The sequence below is a fragment of the Salvia hispanica genome, chromosome 6, assembly GCF_023119035.1.
Source record: "Salvia hispanica cultivar TCC Black 2014 chromosome 6, UniMelb_Shisp_WGS_1.0, whole genome shotgun sequence".
Lineage (NCBI taxonomy): Eukaryota > Viridiplantae > Streptophyta > Magnoliopsida > Lamiales > Lamiaceae > Salvia > Salvia hispanica.
This window is the reverse complement of record NC_062970.1, coordinates 47,122,959-47,142,259: the sequence shown is the minus strand read 5'-3', so window position 1 is coordinate 47,142,259 and position 19,301 is coordinate 47,122,959. Positions and strand designations below refer to the sequence as shown.

Genomic DNA, 19,301 nt, shown 5'->3' with positions numbered 1-19,301 from the left:
CCGGATCCAAGCATCCTACACAAACTCCAACTAAAAGTATACCCATGGCTACAGATTCGCCAAACAACTACCGATCAACAACAACAATTCAGATCCACAACCTATTTCCCAGATCAAGCACAGAATTATCCAAAATAGAGAATAACATTCAACTGTCGAAATAAAACCTCAAACAAAAACTCAGAATCAACATAAATCAACACAAAATAAACACCATCATGACATAAACCAAATGCATAGATAACGGTAATAGCAACAACCAAATCGACTTCCAAAACGTTGAAGTTCGACGGAATAAAAGTGCAAAAAATGAATGTAAACTGATTGTTTCATCGCCCTCCGCGAGGACGGTGTTACGACTAACTTTTGCCGAAGATGAACCCCTATAAACCTTTAACACCCCAGAATTCTCATTTTTCCCAAGTGTGTGTGTGAGTGTGTGAGCTGAGAGCAAAATCATGTATATGGCGTGTGCTGCATGCTCCTTTATTATAGGCGTTGAAGTGGGTCCAGCGAGGTATGAATAGTCTTTGTTGCCCTCAGCTATTGACTTCCTTCGTCTAGCCATTTTTTCTCTTCAACTCTGCTCACTTTCCTTCATTTTCCTTTGCTAGTCCATTGCCTCCAGCTCTTCCTGGATCTAGTGATTCCTTCACACACCTGGCTTAAAACTGCGTTAGACCCAGTAAAATAAAGTATTTTTCACCACATAACCGATGCATGAAATTAGCCTTATCACATATATAGCTAGAACTAGAGCCTATAAATGGTTGTGTAACCACTAAGAGAAATAATTCGAATCAATCACAATGTAGTCTTTACAGTTCTCATCGTCTTTCACTTTTTGCACTATTCTTTTATTTTCTGCATTTTACCTTTTATTTGCTCGAGGGATCAGCTGACAAAAATGTAACTATGGTAGTCAAATCGAAGATTTTTAAATGTGTGTTATACAAGTTAAGTATCACTGATTATTTTAGTTCAAATTCTGCAACTGTCTATGATACGCTCGAATATTGTACTGTGTTAAGGCTATTATTGGTCCGTTTTGAGTGTCAAAGTTGCATTACATGTCCATTTATTTGCATATTTTATCTATTTTGGTATTTTGACAAGTGGATTCAAGAGAAGATCGAGACTACAAGATTCAACCTTTGCGTTCTATTGCTTTAGTTCTTATTTTTTTTATATGTTTTCCCTACAAACTATGTGTTTCCGTCAGTTTTGACTGCACTGCGTAATGTTCGTAGAATAGTCATATCTTTCACAACATAACTCCGATTGAGACGTTCAACGTATCCATGCGAAGCTATTTCGAAGAGAAAGAGAATAGTATGCATTTAATCACTGATTGGACTCCAAAACTTCCAGGAAACTCGGCTTGAATTGAGGTTGAAGCACCTTGGCTCTTTTGCACCTTTTTTAGCCTTTTTTCTATTATTTCTCAACAAACACGTCAAAATAACAAAACGCATAACATATGCAATTTAAGAACATAATTGCATGATTGAAATTTAAAAGAAACCAAATCTAGATCTATGCAAAATCAGTGTTTTGTCAATATAGACGTAAATTATAAATCATGGTGTGAGTCTTTCTTATAGAATATGTAATTATCCTATGTAATTATGATAAACATGCACAATGCAAATAATTCATACTTAAAGATAGGACTGAAAATTTTTGACACGACATGATAATCCGATACGAATCTGCACGAAATTATTATGTTGGGGTTAAGTCTTATTGGGTCTGTGTCCTTATCGGGTTGACCCATTAAGAACACGATAATTTCGGGTTGGGTTCGGGTCGGATACGGGTAACCCATTAAGAAATAATATTATTATTTTTATTATTATTTTAAAAAATATATGTTATTTTAATTTTTTTAATTTCTTATAAATTAGGTTTAAATAGTATAAAATGAATTTTAATTGTGTAAATTAGGTTAAAAATTAAGGTTTAATCGTGTAATATCATATTTTAATTGTGAAATATCAGGTTCGAGTCGTTATCGTGTCGTGTCAACCCATATTATATCGTGTCGATAACGGATTCGTGTTGGGTGCGGGTCGTGTTCGGATTTGAAGGTAGCAGGCTGGGTTAGGCCTTATTGGATTGAGTAATAACGATCCAATCCGCATTAAAGAATATAAATTTTGATTGAGCAAAATTTTTATAGAAAGGCAGACAGATTTATAGAAATCTGTGATTTGAGTGATTCTCACACACAAGAGAGTTTTAAAGTGTGGGAAGAGAATTTCAGAGAAAAATTATCTATTTTGGTGTGATAGAGAAAAATTATTCATTTTAGGAGTTATTGGTTAAAGTGTTTAATTGGAGAGAGAAGATGGATGTAAGTATTAAAGTAGAGAGATAAAGAAAGATGAATATTTTAATAGGAGTGGGAAAAAATGGTTGAATATATTAATTGGAGAAAGAAAGTTACCAAAAAAGGAAATGTGTCATCTTAGTTGGGACAAACTAAAAAGGAAAACGTGTCATCTTAAGCGGGACGGAGGAAGTATGAGTATTTTGTGAGGGGGGGTGTTTCAGTCGCTCAATTAGCATGGACAAAATGTATAAATTCAAAATATAAATTTAATAAAAAATAGAATATAATATCAATGTCAAAAAATCATTTTCCATAATATTTTTATCCATGGTGGATGGGTTTTCTTCTTTTTCTAATAACTTTCCTGTATTTTAATTATATTTATTGTTTTTATTTTGATAGTGCGCTCATGAATTTATAATGGATAGAACGTCCAAATATTTTGGTGGTGGAACTTGATGTTTTGATTATTGAAAGTCAACTTTAGCGGGAATCTAATTTTGGTGTGCCCATTTCTTCAATGTTTTACCTAAGCCTGTCAAATTGGGTACCCGCGGATACCCGTTCCGAAATTTTCAGGTATCCGATTCCGAAATTCTCAAAATCCAATACCCGATGCCCGATCCGAATTTGATTTCGGATACCCGGATACCCGACTCGGGTATCCAATCCCGAAAAATCGGGTATCCAGTCCTAATTGTGATTTTGATTTGTTTTTTATTTTTATTTTTTTAAATTAACTACAAACTTTTAGAATTTGTTTGATATTTTATTTAATTCAAATTCAATACAAAGTTGAAGTACTACTGTTCAAGTAAAAATAACTACAAACTTTTAGAAATACAAAATTCTTATAGTAGCTCGAATTTAAGAGAAAATAACTACAAATTTTTAGGAATACAAAATTCTTGTAATAGTTCGAATTTAAAAGAAAATAACTACAAACTTTGAAAAATACAAAATTCATAAATTATACATATTAACATCTTTTATCCATCAACAATAAGTCAATAACCATCAAAATTCATAAGTTCAAACATTCATCCTTTATAAATTCACAATTCAATAATTCATAAGAATCAAGATCTAACAATAATTTCATCAAAAATTCAAAATATCAAAAGTCAATGAAATTAAAACATAATTAAAAAATTAAATTACATATCTTATACACTAACTATTAAGTACTATTACTTAAATTGTAGTTAAGAAATTAAATTACATTTTAATTATAATAAAAAGTAATTTATTAGTTTTAGAAAAAAAATCGGATAATTCGGGTATATCCGATCGAATATCGGGTAACCCGATACCCGATAATCCAAAATTCTCACTACCCGATCCCGATCTGATACCCGAAAAATCGGGTTTTGGATATCCAATTATTTGACTTTTTCGGGTTTGGATATCGGGTATCCAATACCCGATATCCATTTTGACAGGCCTAATTTTACTATTAATAGTCCATTACTACATAACAGTTGGAAACTTAAATTTTTAAATAGTATTCCATCTTTCGATTCAGATTTGTATTAGAAATGGGTCAGTCTCTCACCCCTTAAAATGAGACGGTTATCCACACCTCTTAAAATATTTTATGAGAGGAGGGTTATCCACATTTATATAGAGAAGCTAAGATCATCATCAAGTCGATGTGAGTCAAGATTTAAACCTTTTAACAATTTGAATTACGTCTCTTATTTCATGATGTTTCTCTGAGTGGTTTGGTTAATTTTTGCTTATTCGTTATTAATCAAATTACTAGTTTGTAAGTTTTGGATTTTGGAGTGAGAAATCTCCTCCAAATAATTGAAATTTGAAAACGTATACTCCCTTCATCTCATGTTATTTAAGGCGTTTCTTTTCGGCGCGAGATTTATAAAAGCTGTGTTCAGTGAGTTAAATAAAGTAGACGAGATAATAAAGTAAAAGAAAGAAGAGAGAGTAAGTAAAAAATAAAAATAAAAAATGTGAAATTAGATGTTTTGTTTTTAGTCAAAAAAGGAAATAACTCAAGTAACTTGGGATAATCCAAAAAAAAATATGACTCAAGTAACTTGGGACGGAGGGAGTACTGGGAGAGTAATGGGAGGTTAGTGGAAAATAATTGATGATTAAGGCGTGTGAACGAATAGAGAAGCGTGGAGAGTGGGGTTGAAAAAGAAACATTTATGTGTGTTGAAAACAACTACCACTCTCCTCCACTACTACTACTACTTTCTTCCTCCAAATTCTACAGGAAGAGAGATGGGCCTTACCAGAATAATGGCTGCCATCAGCAAGAAGAAGGCCTCTCGGGTAGCCGACGAGGAATTGGCAGCTGCCGGAGCTCCAAGATCAGCGTCCACCTGGAACCACGGGGCTTCTATCTTCTGCGCCATCCTGCTCGCTCCTTTCTCCCTATTCTCTTGCCTCTCCCGTCCCCGTATCAATGGCCCCGATGGCGTCTGGGCCTCCGCTGAAATGTCGCAGACCTCATCCGAGCTCACTCATCTCATGGTTCGTGACAGCTTGCGCTATGCCATCCTCATGTGATCTCACTTTTATATAGTATATACATATGTATATGTTGATGTTGCCCACACTAATAAGCCAGCTATTTTGTTTTTCTCTCTCTTTCTTCCCTAGCTAGCGTATCACTACTTTTGTGAAGTTCAAAAGATATTTTGTTGGCATATAATTTTGTGTTTGGTGTTCATATTCTTGCTATGATTGATCAATTTTTCTGAATTAAAGTGGAATTTGATATCTCCTTTCTTTTTTTACCTCGTGATTGAGATGCAAATCAAAAGATGAAAAAGGTCTGATTATTCAACTGCAACTTTGTATATTATTTATGTAGTTATGTAATGCTAATAACAATGAACATTAAGCCATAACTGTATAATAAAAGAATGCAACATTATGATATGAGTATCTATTTTATAGCAGAGATGGAGAGTAGTGATTTGTTGCATTGAGGTATGTAGAGAGTTTACAAGTAGTTTGACCTGAGATGGTCTAGTATATATTTGTTGCCTGTTAGGTGCTCTACAAGGCCTAGCATGGAGAGGAGAGGAAGTTATTGTTAGCTGAATACATATATGGATTGAGGAGAAAGGATGATGATGATGACGACGATGATGCTGTTTAGACACAAGTACCTTGAGTATAATGTCGACAATCATGAGAGCCGACGAGGAGGTGAGTTTCCCAGGTGTGGTTGAATGTGTGGACATCTGCATCTTCTTTGGTATACCCTACAAACCAACATTTCCTCTGAGGAAGTTTGGAGAGCTTCCTCACCAGAATAGCTCCTGCTTTTACTTAATAAATGTTAGAAGATGCTCAAATTTAAGATAAGAATGAAAGATAGTTGGATTGGTACCAGGTATTTTTGTATGAGATAAGGCAGCAGCAGCCAGCCATATACTTTCAGGATCCTGTGGCTGAAAGTCATATACTGTAAGAGGATAAGAGGAGGAAGAGGGTTTGGTGATGACCATGAAATGCTGCAAATCCCATAAATTGAGAGAGAAGAGTAGCTGAGCAGGTCCCTTCAAGGCCACTGCTGCTACGTATACTTCATCTCTGCTGCGGCACCTTGCACCAGAAAATGCCCTCGCCGCCCCCATCCCTGCTCCTATACTACCTCTTTTCCAAACCAAACCCTTCATATACATGTGGATGTGGTTGTAAATATTTCCTATCTACATATTCGTCCTTTTATACTTTTTTGGCTTTTTGCTCAATGTGTTTATCTCATAGTTTCTCTCTCTTTTAATTCAACCCTTGCCTATCATAGCATGTCCTAATATTAAGATCGTTCATATCACAAACGAGGTAGATGAGATTATTCAAGATTGATTTGATACAGTTACTTGCTTAGAACACAGACTTAGTTAGCAACTCAACATCCAAATTGCATGGAAAACAGCATGGACAGAACAAAATGAACTCCAATAAGTAAAGAAAATCGTCAAAAATTACAAGTATCCAAAACTCTACACAATCTCTGTCCTCCAACACAAAAAAATGTGTTCCTAGCAATTTGTCGGCCTTCCCACATCTCAATTCCTTGATTTCTGGTGACTTTTTACTTTGCCTTACTCAATATGTAATTCACCTAGATGGGGCAGGTTGGAACATCAAGAGTGATGCCAGCTTGAATTTGACCCCAGCCAATCAGACGCCAGTGCCTATCAATTCTTCTACTCAAAGCAATTTTTTCTCCTTTACTGGTGCACACAGGTGAAGTGAGCTGCAGTTTTGCAAACACATTCTTCACGGCAACAACACGAGCTCCAGTCGACATAGATCCTATGTTCAACATTAGCATCTCTCCCTTCGTCAGCTTTGTAACCTTACCCTGCCTCTCTGTGTCCTTTGTCCTGACACCCAACAGCCGCCTCAATAAAAAGAAATTAACCTGTGGGTTGAGCCCATGATAAGTTTACCAACAGCAACCAAATAGTCTCATCATGAAAAAAAAAAGCATAGAGCATTCACTTTCATTAAGCATGAATCTTAGGGCAAGTCGAGCATAACTCATAGCAAGAGCTGCCTTACCTCTAGTTCAACATATACTTCAGGTAGAGAACCAACTTCTCCAAGAACCTGGCCAACCAACCTGTCAGCACGAGTAAGTGTGGGGTCCATTGTCGTTCCAACTCCAATCAGGCCTCCAGGCACAGCAAATTGCAATTCATTCTGCTCAGCATACAAGGATACTATTCTGGAGTATATGGGGGTGCACTTGATGTTATCATTCTCATCTTTGACAACAATACCAGGACGGACTTCAATATACTGATTTACTTTCAAAACACCCTACAAGTAAAATTTAACGGCTTGGTTACACTGACACTTTAGATTACTATGAGAAAATAATGTCATAAGACAAATGTATAGGCTTGTATTAACACAAATGTGCATATGAAATTAGAACAGAGAAAATTGACAAGAGGCGGGACACACATTAACCTTCAAGAATAGTATTATCAACAAAGGTTTACATACAATCAGAACAGAGAAAAAAAATGGTATGAGACAAAAAATACAGATTCAACAGTTAAATGTAGAAAACTATACCTTAAGAATACTACCACCAGCAACTCCACCTTTAATTTCATCAACTTCAGACCCAGGCTTATTGACATCAAAAGACCTGATCACAATCATATTTGGTGGTGATATGAAGTTCCTCTCTGGGATTGGGATTTTTTTCACAATATATTCACATACAACATCAATGTTATATTTCAGCTGAGCAGATATTGGAACTACTGGCGCACCATCTGCAACAGTTCCCTGGGGAGAAAATTCGAAAAATGGTATTACTAAATGTGGTAGTAAGTAATCAACATTGCATAAGCAATACAAACTGACCTCAATGAACCTCTGAATGGCTTCATGCTGGTTGATGGCAACATTTTCTTGAACAAGATCAACTTTATTTTGAAGTATTATGATATGTTGGAGACGCATGATTTCCACAGCAGCTAAATGTTCTGATGTCTGAGGTTGAGGACAACTCTCATTGGCAGCTATTAAAAGTAACGCTCCATCCATAATTGCTGCTCCATTTAGCATTGTAGCCATGAGAATGTCATGACCCTGTGGACAAATATGACAGTCCAAGTGTTAGTTATGATGACAAAGATATACATATATAGTGAAGCCAGACAAAGAAAATTAAGGCCAATATCAGCACAATAAGTGTAAGAAAGATCCATGAGAAGTATAGGACTATGAAAGTCCTACTCTAAACATAGTCAAGAAAAGCCATGTGACCAAAAAAAGTTGCAAGAGCAACCTTACCGGACAATCAACAAAAGATACATGTCTAAGGAGGTTCATCCTACAGTTCTCAAACCCCGGGACATCACACATCGGACTATCTTCTTTCCCACTACCATAAGCCCTGAGCAAAAAATCATAGTTAGCAACAAACCAAGAAATGTGGCACAGCAATAAGAGACCTAGATCCAATCTTACTTGTAACACATAGGCCGAGGGCATCGATCCTCTACACACTTATATATCTTGGCATTAGCATAACCAAGCTTGATAGTAATATTACGTTCCAGTTCATTTTTGAAGCGAACAGTCTGCAAAAGGCATTCAAGAAGTAAACCTCATTTACCTTAAAAATCTAAATATAAAACATTGCTCATCATGCATTCACTATATTTTTTTAGATTAACCATAAGGTCCAAAATGAACTTGACAAACCCAGCCATCATTTTAAAAATGTATGGATAAACAATATAAACCTTGATTATTCCTCCATAACCAAGCTTGATACTATTATACTTGATAGGATCTCATCGAAATCAATGAACATTTAATAGCAATACATAACAAATGCTTACCAAATTCATAAGTGAATGGATGTCTAAAACTATGAAGTAGATTACCTGAACACCAGAGATGGCCTTAACAACTGTTGATTTCCCGTGAGCCACATGGCCAATGGTGCCTGAAAGAGCAAGGGGAGTTATAAATGTTACCCCCCACACCAGCATGTATAAACACACACACAAAGGGGTAAAAACATGCAATGTTCTAAGGAAGCAAGCCAAAAGTATTGGTAATACGAGCTAACCAATGTTGATGGTGGCCTGGCGAGAAATAACCTCCGGAGAAAGTGGATTTAGTTTTGTTACATCCAGCTTGCTTAAATCCTGCTCCATCAAGCCCTTCCTCGACATCTTGGCAGCTGTTACTAGATTGATTCACTCAATATGAAAATGCAAATCTAGCAACGAGAAGAGAACGATACAGATTAACAGAGCTCCAAAAAGAGTCTTCTCATTACCATCAAACATAAGATGAGCCTATGTATGAGCGCATTGAAGGAACAAAATGTGGTTGGGGCTTAGGGAATTGGTTGAACTCAAATCAAGACGTATCCACCAAAGAAATGAAACAAGTACTATATGTTTTCCCTTTCATTTACGTATGAACTTGGAAAAAAACTATGAAAATTTTATCTTTTTGGATGATGTAGAAGAAATTAGTGATGAGCTTGACCCGATAACCCTCTTCCAAATCAAGGTAGATATATCCCAACTACAATAAATCCCTCGTCCTCGCCAGTCGGGTGTTTATAAACTATAATTACTTGTAGATGTATAAAGTTTCTTATGTAAAATGGCATATTTACCTCAGATTTTGTGAATCGCAGCTTTATCACCTATTCACGTAACAATTTCTTGTGTTGATAGGGAAGACGAAAATCGAAATGGAAGAGTAAACAAGAAGCGGCGCTGTCAAAGTGTAGGGTTTTTCTATTTTTTTATTTTTTTCATTTTTGAAGTTCGTTTTTTTTAATTTTAAATTTTTGAAGAGTAAAAGATTAATTTTGACCTAAGCATTTGACCAAAATATGAATTTGATACAAAACATTCATTTTTAAAAAATAAGTCCATAACAAATTAAATCTTTAGCGGAGTGGTCTTTTTTTACGATTCCGTAAACTAACAGTCATGAACACTGATTTAATTTTATTTTGGGCTTCTACCTTCTCCATTTAACTAAGTTGTACCCTTCGTCCCACTTTAGAAGTCTCATTTGAGTTCGACACGGATTTTAAGAAATGTAAAGGAAAGTTGGTAAAAAAAGATAGTGGAATGTGGATCCTATTTTTAAATATAGTTTTACAACAAAAATGTGAATGGTAAAAGGTTACTTGAAGCGACCGCTGAAAGAAAGAACACGCCTGGTGATCGCTGGGTTGTGCGAAGTGACCGCTCCGGAAGATCCAGTAACTACAAGCGGAAACAAAGTGTAGCAACCGATGTTCAAGAAGCAAAACCCATTTAAATGTGATTTTGACCCAATTACAATCTTTAAGTGTGGTTATTAACATTTAAATCGCATTCTCTCTTCTCTCTCTCCCATTTCTTCCCCAATTGATTCCCTCTAGGAACACCCCCAAATTGGAAAATTCAATTATCCTCCCTGTCGAAGTGCAGCCGCCCCACCGGCGGCGTGAACGCATGCGCCAAGTCCCCAGCATGTCGTTGAAATCCGATCCTCAGATCACAGTTGAATGTCGTCATCTCTACAATGTCAACACGTCACCTCCGACTACCGCTCGAACGCCTTCACGAAGATGCCTCTCACTGAATCGGAGAGTTGATTCTCCAACGCGAACGTGTAGGTGAGCTGGTTCTTCCTGGAGGCCAGCACGGGCGGTTGGGGAAGTAGGAGTAGTGAGTGACGTGTGGATTGTTTTGCGTTGTAAGTGTTCGACGATTTGCCAGAACGCACCGTGGAGATGTCGTTGACGATGTCGGTGTTGCCGTAGCGGGGAAGGAAGATTTGCTTCAACGTCGGCACGTCGAGCTCGCCGGTTTGGTTGAGGTTGAAGTTTAATTGGTAATTTTTAATGTGGATTCAAGGAATTCGAGGAATTTGTCGGAGCAGGTGTTGATGTAGCCGAATAGATGGAAATAGACCTGCCCAAGGTTTACCAAATCGGCGGTTAAAACCGAAACCGTGAAAATTTACTTGAACCGAAATCGTCGACTTTTAAACCGTGATCGGTTCAGGTTCAAAAATTTTCGAACCAAAACATTGCCGGAACCGCCGAAAAACCGTGAAACCAAGTCGGAATCGCAAAAAATCTAAGGGTTCGGAACGTGAAAAATGGTATAAAAAAAAAACCGCCGGAACCTGAAACCGAAACCGTAACCGTGAAACACCCTCGCAGTTCGGTTCCGGTTCGACAATTTCCAAAACCGGAACCGGCGGTTCCGAACTGTAACCATCGGTTCCAGAACCGTGGGCACCTCTGGCTGGAAATACTTTTTGAGACTTGCTAAGGCCTTGAGATTTCAGGTCTCTCCGGCAGTTGTGGAAAGGGCCGAATGCATCCCACAATGAAGCTTTTGGAATGATGGAAGCTGGAACTGATGATATGTTTGGGAAGAAAGAAGATTAATTAGCGCACATTTATGAATTGAAATACATAAATGAATTATTTTATTATCTTTTAATATATTATTTTTTAGTATTCTGAATAATAAAAAAATTTAATCAAAACGCTTAATTGGGTCAAATTGTGTTTAAAGACGTTGACTGTTACAATTTGATGGAACCGTCAGTTTGGACCAATTGTGATTTGAGTTGAAATGTTTGGGATGTAAAAATTCAAAACATAATGTCTGGGACCAAAATCGTAAAATGATCATATGTTCAGGACAAAATTTGGCCTTTACTCTGTATATATTAAGAAATGTTAATGATCGAGACCTTTTCTTTCAATAGATAGGAATAAAGACTGACCATTAGATCCATTCAGTGTTATATTACACAAGTGCCATCTTATTCTGTTACTGCTTGGAAATATTGGGATTAACATTCAACCCTTCGCAATAGGTAGTTAAGGTCTATCTATGTTGTGAAATACGCTTTCTGTTTTGTTAATACAATGCCCACAACCAGTTTACTTAAACAAAAGACCTATACATTTAAATATGTAAAATAATCATTAAATGTAAAAACATACTCCCTCCGTCCCACTCAAGATGGCCACATTCTTGAGTGAGCGGGATTTTAGGAAGTGTTGTTAGGTGGAATAAAGTAGAGAGGAAAAAGGTAGTTGAATATTTTAATAAGAACAGAGGAGAGAGGAGGTTATTTCCAAAATTGGAAAGTAGTCCATTGACTGAGAAAAAAAAAAAGGAAATGTGACCATCTTGAATAGGACGAAGGGAGTAACAAATTGTGACAAAAATAGTTTGTTTAATTACTTGGAAAATAAACGAAGCACTCGAAACGTGCTTTACAGAATACAAAACTCTAACAGAAACATGCTTTTCAGCATACCAACCCTAGCAAACATAACATGGGAAATTGCAGATTTAAAAATCCATTTTATAGTTCTACTTCAGAAGAGGTTTGGGCGCACTGCTCCTCTCGCATAGAGGTGGATTCTGTGCACCACCGGTGAACGTGTACTTGGCATGGCTTGCTTGTGCTGCAAGAGAATATAACCACATCCTGAGTAGAGCTCGTGCCCTTGACGTTCTGAATCTTCACTTTGCTAGTGGAATGTGGGTCTCACTTTTATATATTAGTTTTATAATAAAATGTGAGTAAGAATGAATTAGTGGAATTTGGAGTCCATTACAAAATTTAGTAAAACATAAGTGTGATAAGTATTGGCGGATGAACCAAAAAGGAAACTAGTGCTAATGGCGGACAGAGAAAGTAATTAATAAAAGTGGACCAGTTTGGAAATCATATTTATCATTTATGTAATAAATTTCAACCGTCCGAGTTTCTTGAATAATAAATTTTTATTTCAAACACCTTTTGAGGATATTATCAAACTAGGTCACCTAGCGCACCATTCATTGCAATAATGATACTAGCACATCTAGATATTGAATAACACCACCCAAGATATCAGGATTCTTGGGTCATAAAAAATCTGCACCTTTTTATAAATCAAAATTGGTGCAGTTATCTCACTGTTAGATCCGTTCCGTATTGTTATACCAAACCAGTATCATTTATTTCCTAAAGGCAACGGAAATATACCACACCAATATCATTCTATAATGCAAACTGCTCAAAACAAGTTTTTCCGTAGAAAATAAACAAAGAGTTTTATTCCTTGGAAAATGATCTGTTTTATTCCTTGAAAAATAAATAAAGAATTTTACAATATACAAGCAAACATAAATATGCTTTTCAGCATACCAACCCTAGCAAACATAACATGGGAAACCCTAGCAAACATAACATGGGAAATTGCAGATTTTGAAAATCCATTTTTATAGTTCTACTTCGGAAGAGGTTTGGGCGCACTGCTCCTCTCGCATAGAGGTGGATTCTGTACGCCACCAGTGAACGTGTACTTGACGTTCTGGCACTGGGTAGTGGCACCGCCTAGTGCAGGGTCTCCGGTGAATTTAAGATCAATATCTCCAATCTGCACATCTTGGCATGGCTTGCTTGTGCTGCAAGAGAATATAAGCACATCTTGAGTAGCGCTCGTGCCCTTGACGTTCTTAATATTCACTTTGCTAATTTGGATCAACGATGGTTTCTGCACACCACAACGATAAGGTTCATTATATATATAAAAGAAAATAAAATAAATGCATATATATACATATAAGTATAGGTTTGTGTTAAAATGTTAACACCTCTTAAAGTGATACTGTGACACCACGTATCCAGCAATATTATAAACGCTACACAACAATAGTATAAACACTAGACAACAATCTATAAATTGATGTCTAGCTATAGATTGATGTCTAGCGTTTTGGATATTGCTGGCCTAGACAAATTATTATATAGTGAGTTGGATATTGCTGGCCGAGAAATTTACACTTGAGCATTACTTTAAGATGTGTTGTCATTTTAACGTACCCCTATATATATGCATATGTATGTATATACGAGCAGTGATAAAATACACATTCTAAATATCGTACAAACTCTGAACTATGATTTGAAACGTTAGAAATTTTCCATAGATGACAAAATAACAACAGAAAATGTCAACACAGCATCAACTGCATTGTATTGACATTTTTTGTACCAATTATTTTGTCATCTATAGACATTTTTTAACGTCCAAATCATAATTTTAGAGTCTGTACAATATTAGATAGCTAGGCTAGGTACGTCGAGAGAGCAGAGGTTATATGGGCAGTATTGTTGATCGATGATGACTGGATTGCTGACATTGATCATGGTTAGATCAAGGAAATTCAAATCGGAGATTGTCAAGGTAGCTGGTGCCGAGGGCCATGTCTTGATCCTAACACCATTGTCAGAGTTATCGAAGGTGCAGTTTTGTATGGTGATTCTACTAACATCTTTCTCCTCGATGTTCCTGCCCATACTGCCGATGCTGATGCCGTGGCCGGGCCCACATTTGACATTTTTTATCATGACATCCGTCATCTGATCCCCCATGGAGATACAGTCATCGCCCGTCTGGATGACGGAGTCCATGATGGTGACGCCGATGTTTCGCGCGATGTGGAGGCCGTCAGTGTTGGGGCTATCATGCGGGGCTGACACTGTGTATCGCAGGAATGTGACATTGTTGCTGGAGATGCAGTTGGAGTGGAAATTCTTGCTGTCTTTGGTGGTGATGTCTTGGATGATGGAATTGTTGAGGAAATTGAAGCTAAGGTTGATGGGAAGCTTTGCGCAGTTTTTGTTGACGTTGCAATCATTGGTTTTCCAAGCTTGCTCACCCATGCCGTCGAAAACACCTCCACCGGAGAGGGTGAAGTAGTTCATGTAGTTGATAGTGATCCATTCCCATTCTTTGTTGGGGAGTTGCGTAGGGTCGGAAAGGGCTTTAACGGTGCCTTTCACTTCGAGCTCGAGAGGAGATTGGCTGGGTCCAAACAGGTGAGCCTGCTTCAAGATCCATTCACCTGGACCGATTGTTATTTTTGCCGGTTCAGGTGAAGCAATTGCTTCCTTCCATGCTGCGTCCAGTGCCTAAGAATTCCAAAATACAAAAATACTCATATGTACATATATGTTAATTTCAGTGGTGTGGTAGTTCCAATGGTAGTACCGTTGTTATATCTTTGTCCGCCCCCACTCCATAGCTGTTGATATCGAAGATCTTTAACCCATGTGCGTACGAGGAAAGTGCGAGAACAATTGCTAAGAAAACTAGTGGTTGTTGTTCCATGATGTTTGAAATATGTTTGTATTGTCTTGTTGATTGAATAATAAGTTTGATTTGCTTTTATATACTAACAATTTATAGGATTTTGACAATGTCTCACAATCTTCAAACACGGTGATCCGTACAAATTTCGAATATGTAGGAGACTCTATCTACCTATTTATAGATTAGAAATGAAATGTTACTACTTACGAAGATAAAAAATAAATAAATTAATTTCAGAAAAACCTCCTACAAAATATAAACACATACCTTTAGAACCAACAATCCATCAACCTATCAATCTATTAACTATTTAGTTTTAAATTTAAACCATGATCAATCTTTTAACTATTAGCTTTTTTTAGTAAGTTCATCTCATTCATTTATTAGCCCCAAATCTAGGAGGAAAAGTGGCATTGCTGTAAAAATTTAAACATTCTTCTTTTATACTTCCTCCGTCCCTAATTATTCATCACCATTTCACCTGGCACGGGTTTTAAGAAATGTAATACACATAGAATGTTTCAGTTGCAGTATATATGTAGACAGATTGCTTTTTTATACCGTTATTTTGTTGTATAGCTAATACAACAATACTCAGCGCTGCACACAACAATCCACGTAGTACTATTATGCCATCTATAGAAATCCATCTAAAACGCTTGATATGATATTGCTGGATACGCCCCTAATATTGCATGATAGTGTGCCACGTGGCAGCACGAGGTTGGTGGTACGTTGTCACTCTAACTATGGTGACATGGCATCCTAATGCTCCCCTATGTAGAGTGACAACATACCACTAATCCTAGCCCTTAGCCCTTAGATCTATACGATGGACGCCTAGGATTGGATTGATGAAATAGTGTTCGAATTGCAGTATTATGTGTTAGATATTGCAATCGTGGGTATTTTAGTCAATTCCCAAAAATTTAAATCATAAACGTATTTGGTAATATGTAAACTGCAAATACTACCTCATAATACTGCAATATTCATAGAGTAACACTATTTAAGGTAAAAAACTATTACGAATGGTGCAATAACGTAGCACTACATTATTCAGAGAGTAACATTGCAATATTCATAATATTCATAAGGTAATACTGCAATCTGGTAAGGTAAAAAACTATTACGAATGATGCAGACACGTAGCATTGCAATATTCATAGAGTAATACTGCAATATTCATAAAGTAAGACTGCAATCTAGTAACAAACTGAAAATAAAGAATACTGATTTTGCCCTTCAGCATTTTTTTAAGTTCCAATTTAATTAAAATAGGCTGCCACGTGGCAGCTTGAAAATCACACGATCTTCAGATCTAACAGCCTAATTACTCTACTCCGTCCGTGAAAAGTTGTCCACTTTGCTTTTTTCTACTTTTGGTAAATAGACTCCATTTCTATTTACTCTTTATACGCACATTTAATTATAAAACTACTCCCTCCGTCCCCTATTAATTGTTCACTTTGGTTTCGGCACAGATTTTTAAGAATTGTAAAAGAAAAAGGGTTAAAAAGTTAGTGGAATATGGGTCTCACTTTTATTTATTGGTTTTATAATAAAATATGAGTTAAATAAGTTAGTAGAATGTGAAGCCTACTTACCATTTATGGTAAAAGTGAAAATTGACAATTAATGGGGGACGAACGAAAATGGCAAAAGTGGACAATTAATAGGGGACGGAGGGAGTAATATATAAATGTTGGACACTCATTCCACTAACTTTTTCAACTCACTTTTATTCACATTTCTTAAAACCTGTGGGAAGTCAAAGTTGGACAATATTTTATGGACGGAGGGAATAAATTATAATAATGTATAACATTCTTAATTACTACATGTTGAAAAAACAAAGTAAACTGGTAATAAGTTTATACTCCTAAAGAGTCGGGGAGGTTTAAAATTTGTACGGATCCCCGCATATGAGGGGCACAATTAAAAATATGCCAAGAATTTCATTACTAATATAATTTAGGGTTCGTTGGTGATGGTTGCATATAGTATAAATTAGAAATAATGGATGGCATGTTATTCATCTCAAGTCTCAACATCATCCTTCATCATGGAACAAATGCATGTAATCACACTCACAATATTTGGTGTCCTTCTATTGCCGCTTTCGGCATACGCAGACGTCTACGATGTCAGCCAGCATGGAGTCCAGAATGGAGATATAACCGATGTAAGAAATTCGTGGAGTATACAAATGAGATAAAGAAGCAGATTCATAATATTGAATTTTTGGTATATAGGCTCTGCTGAAAGCATGGGAGCTGGCAGTGCAGGCGCCGACGGCGTCAAAGGTGTTAATACCCAAGGGTGAATGGACGCTGAAGCAGGCTCTTCTCGATGGACCCAACAAGGCCCCTATAGAGTTTCAGGTGGAAGGCACCGTGACAGCCTATTCCGACCCTTTCGACCTCCCTGACAATAAGGGAGAATGGTGGATTGGCATGAACTACCTCCACTCCCTCACTGTCTCCGGCGGGGGGGTCTTCGATGGCAACGGCAAAGTCGCCTGGACCAAGAACGAATGCCACAAGAACACCCCGTGCCTGAGTAAACGACTCCCCTACAACCTCAGCTTCAACTTCATCAACAACTCCATCATTACAGACATCACCATCAAAGACAGCAAGTACTTCCAGTCCAACTGCATCTCTAGCAATAACGTCACCTTCCAGCGAATCACGATCAGCGCCCCTGCTGAAAGCCCGAACACCGACGGCATCCACATCGCCCGCAGTGTCAACATTAAGGTCCTCGACTCCGTCATTGGGACCGGCGATGACTGCATCTCCTTCGGCGACGAGCTCCAAGATGTCCTCATCAAGAACGTCAGGTGTGGCCCTGGGCATGGCATCAGCATCGGCAGCCTCGGAAAAACCAACGAGGAGAAAGACGTCACTGGGATCACCATAGATAACTGCACATTCATTAACACTGACAATGGGGTCAGGATCAAGACCTGGCCTTCCACTCCCAGCACCTTAAAAGTCACTGATATCAAATTCACCAATCTTATCATGGAAAACGTCAGCAATCCCGTCATTATAGATCAAGAATATTGCCCCTGGAATATGTGCTCCCTCGACGTATGTATATATAGCCTATATAATACATGCATACACTGTCTATAATCAACCCTAATTCTCAATATCTCTCTTCTCTTCTTTTATTTTTATATACATATACATGTGAATATGATGTGTTTGTTTGTATCTCTACAGAAAGCATCGCTGGTCCAGATTAGTAAAGTGAATATTGATAACATCAAGGGTACCAGTGCCACTCAGGATGCACTCATATTCTCTTGCAGCTCAAGTAAGCCATGTCAAGATGTGCAGATTGGAAACATTGATCTCAGGTTCACCGGAGATCCTACACTCGGCGGAGCCACCACCAAGTGCCAGAACGTCAAGTATGTTTCCACCGGCAAACAGAATCCACCTCTCTGTGTCAAGACCAGCGCCCCTAAACCTCTACCCAAGTAGATTATGCATTTTCCCAATTCTATTTAGTCTGTTTATGTCCATATTTATACTCCCTGTTGAAACTGAAAAATCAAAATGTAAGTAGTTAGCATTTTATTACTAGATAATTGAAGTTGTTATTCCATTTTATTAGTTAGTGTTTAGTAATTTTCCTAGCCTATATAGCATTTTTATTGTAATTTGTAGGAAAGTTTTTCATAATGTAGTCATTAATGAATTTCCGCTCCTCTTTCTCCTTTAGTATTGAATTGTAGGGAATACATTGTATGTTTGATTGATTATATTGTACGTAGATTATATTGTACATAGATATTCACACATAAATATGGATTAGAAACCGTGTGGCTACCCAAGGAAAATATTTACACAAAATTAGCTCCTACTATTAAGGATGGTAATCCCCTAATTGATGTTTATGAATCTCCATCTTTTTCTTCTGTTGATTTGGTTGTATATTGCTAACAATCCACCTCAAGTTAAGTAACGAGATTTTGGATACTTAACTTGCCAAATGCTTCCGAGAAATTCTTGGCTCCTACTGGTTTTGTAAGAATGTCTGCCAAACAAATGGGAGTTCAACAATTCATGTCTCAATCTTCTCATTGATGAAGTGTTTGTCTACTTCAACATGTTTTCTTCGATAATATTAGACTGGATTTTCTGCAATGTTGATTGCGGCTTTATTATCATAGAATGGCTGACATGTTTTCGAGTGATAACAAAACCCAAATCTCCCATCAATCTCCTAATCTATAGTAATTCCTTTGAGATATCGGAGGATTCTCAAGGCCGCTTCTAGGTGATCGCTTTGTGGCTTGTTGAT

At 37.2% G+C, this 19,301-nt stretch overlaps 4 protein-coding genes across 7 annotated transcripts; 1 reads left to right on the top strand and 3 right to left on the bottom strand.

Annotated features, from left to right (window-relative positions):
* Window positions 1-5,142: 5,142 nt before the first annotated feature.
* On the bottom strand, window positions 5,143-6,031 carry LOC125194250. 2 transcript variants are annotated; one of them, XM_048092369.1, is made up of 3 exons: window positions 5,703-6,031; window positions 5,479-5,634; window positions 5,143-5,374 (listed from the first exon to the last, which is right to left on the bottom strand). In XM_048092369.1, exons 1-3 carry the CDS (start codon window positions 5,995-5,997, stop codon window positions 5,310-5,312), a joined length of 516 nt encoding a protein of 171 aa, XP_047948326.1. In that variant the 5' UTR covers window positions 5,998-6,031; the 3' UTR covers window positions 5,143-5,309. The 2 variants fall into 2 exon arrangements, with proteins under 2 accessions (XP_047948326.1, XP_047948327.1); XM_048092370.1 differs by having other exon boundaries at window positions 5,198-5,374; window positions 5,479-5,631; window positions 5,703-6,009.
* A 224-nt stretch (window positions 6,032-6,255) lies between these two features.
* On the bottom strand, window positions 6,256-9,616 carry LOC125194249 (eukaryotic translation initiation factor 2 subunit gamma-like). 3 transcript variants are annotated; one of them, XM_048092367.1, is made up of 9 exons: window positions 9,483-9,616; window positions 8,922-9,074; window positions 8,734-8,795; window positions 8,312-8,424; window positions 8,135-8,237; window positions 7,703-7,930; window positions 7,406-7,624; window positions 6,884-7,144; window positions 6,256-6,743 (listed from the first exon to the last, which is right to left on the bottom strand). In XM_048092367.1, the coding sequence occupies exons 2-9, from the start codon at window positions 9,025-9,027 to the stop codon at window positions 6,441-6,443; spliced, it is 1,395 nt and encodes a 464-aa protein (XP_047948324.1). In that variant the 5' UTR covers window positions 9,028-9,074; window positions 9,483-9,616; the 3' UTR covers window positions 6,256-6,440. The 3 variants fall into 3 exon arrangements, with proteins under 3 accessions (XP_047948324.1, XP_047948325.1, XP_047948323.1); XM_048092368.1 differs by having other exon boundaries at window positions 8,922-9,035; window positions 9,483-9,573; XM_048092366.1 differs by lacking the exon at window positions 9,483-9,616 and adding an exon at window positions 9,135-9,381 and having other exon boundaries at window positions 8,922-9,035.
* A 3,328-nt stretch (window positions 9,617-12,944) lies between these two features.
* On the bottom strand, window positions 12,945-15,025 carry LOC125191734 (polygalacturonase-like). Its single transcript, XM_048089138.1, has 3 exons — window positions 14,880-15,025; window positions 13,967-14,800; window positions 12,945-13,379 (listed from the first exon to the last, which is right to left on the bottom strand). Exons 1-3 carry the CDS (start codon window positions 14,997-14,999, stop codon window positions 13,113-13,115), a joined length of 1,221 nt encoding a protein of 406 aa, XP_047945095.1. The 5' UTR covers window positions 15,000-15,025; the 3' UTR covers window positions 12,945-13,112.
* Window positions 15,026-17,033: 2,008 nt separating this feature from the next.
* On the top strand, window positions 17,034-18,654 carry LOC125191987 (polygalacturonase-like). The gene is made up of 3 exons (XM_048089438.1): window positions 17,034-17,166; window positions 17,237-18,079; window positions 18,215-18,654. The coding sequence occupies exons 1-3, from the start codon at window positions 17,047-17,049 to the stop codon at window positions 18,476-18,478; spliced, it is 1,227 nt and encodes a 408-aa protein (XP_047945395.1). The 5' UTR covers window positions 17,034-17,046; the 3' UTR covers window positions 18,479-18,654.
* Window positions 18,655-19,301: the final 647 nt, after the last annotated feature.

Excerpts from the sequence above, each read along its gene's own strand:
- LOC125194250 (XM_048092369.1), bottom strand. The coding sequence starts at position 5,997 with ATGTATATGAAGGGTTTGGTTTGGAAAAGAGGTAGTATAGGAGCAGGG. Across the intron at positions 5,635-5,702 it reads ATCTCATACAAAAATACCTG|CAGGAGCTATTCTGGTGAGG; the intron begins GTACCAATCCAA and ends ATTAAGTAAAAG. Across the intron at positions 5,375-5,478 it reads TTGTCGACATTATACTCAAG|GCCTTGTAGAGCACCTAACA; the intron begins GTACTTGTGTCT and ends TCTCCATGCTAG.
- LOC125194249 (XM_048092366.1), bottom strand. Across the intron at positions 8,238-8,311 it reads CCTCGGCCTATGTGTTACAA|GGCTTATGGTAGTGGGAAAG; the intron begins GTAAGATTGGAT and ends TTTTTTGCTCAG. Across the intron at positions 6,744-6,883 it reads AAGTATATGTTGAACTAGAG|GTTAATTTCTTTTTATTGAG; the intron begins GTAAGGCAGCTC and ends CTCAACCCACAG.
- LOC125191734 (XM_048089138.1), bottom strand. The coding sequence starts at position 14,999 with ATGGAACAACAACCACTAGTTTTCTTAGCAATTGTTCTCGCACTTTCC. Across the intron at positions 14,801-14,879 it reads CGGACAAAGATATAACAACG|GCACTGGACGCAGCATGGAA; the intron begins GTACTACCATTG and ends TGGAATTCTTAG. Across the intron at positions 13,380-13,966 it reads ATAACCTCTGCTCTCTCGAC|AAACCATCGTTGATCCAAAT; the intron begins GTACCTAGCCTA and ends TGTGGTGTGCAG.
- LOC125191987 (XM_048089438.1), top strand. The coding sequence starts at position 17,047 with ATGGAACAAATGCATGTAATCACACTCACAATATTTGGTGTCCTTCTA. Across the intron at positions 17,167-17,236 it reads AGAATGGAGATATAACCGAT|GCTCTGCTGAAAGCATGGGA; the intron begins GTAAGAAATTCG and ends TTTGGTATATAG. Across the intron at positions 18,080-18,214 it reads GGAATATGTGCTCCCTCGAC|AAAGCATCGCTGGTCCAGAT; the intron begins GTATGTATATAT and ends GTATCTCTACAG.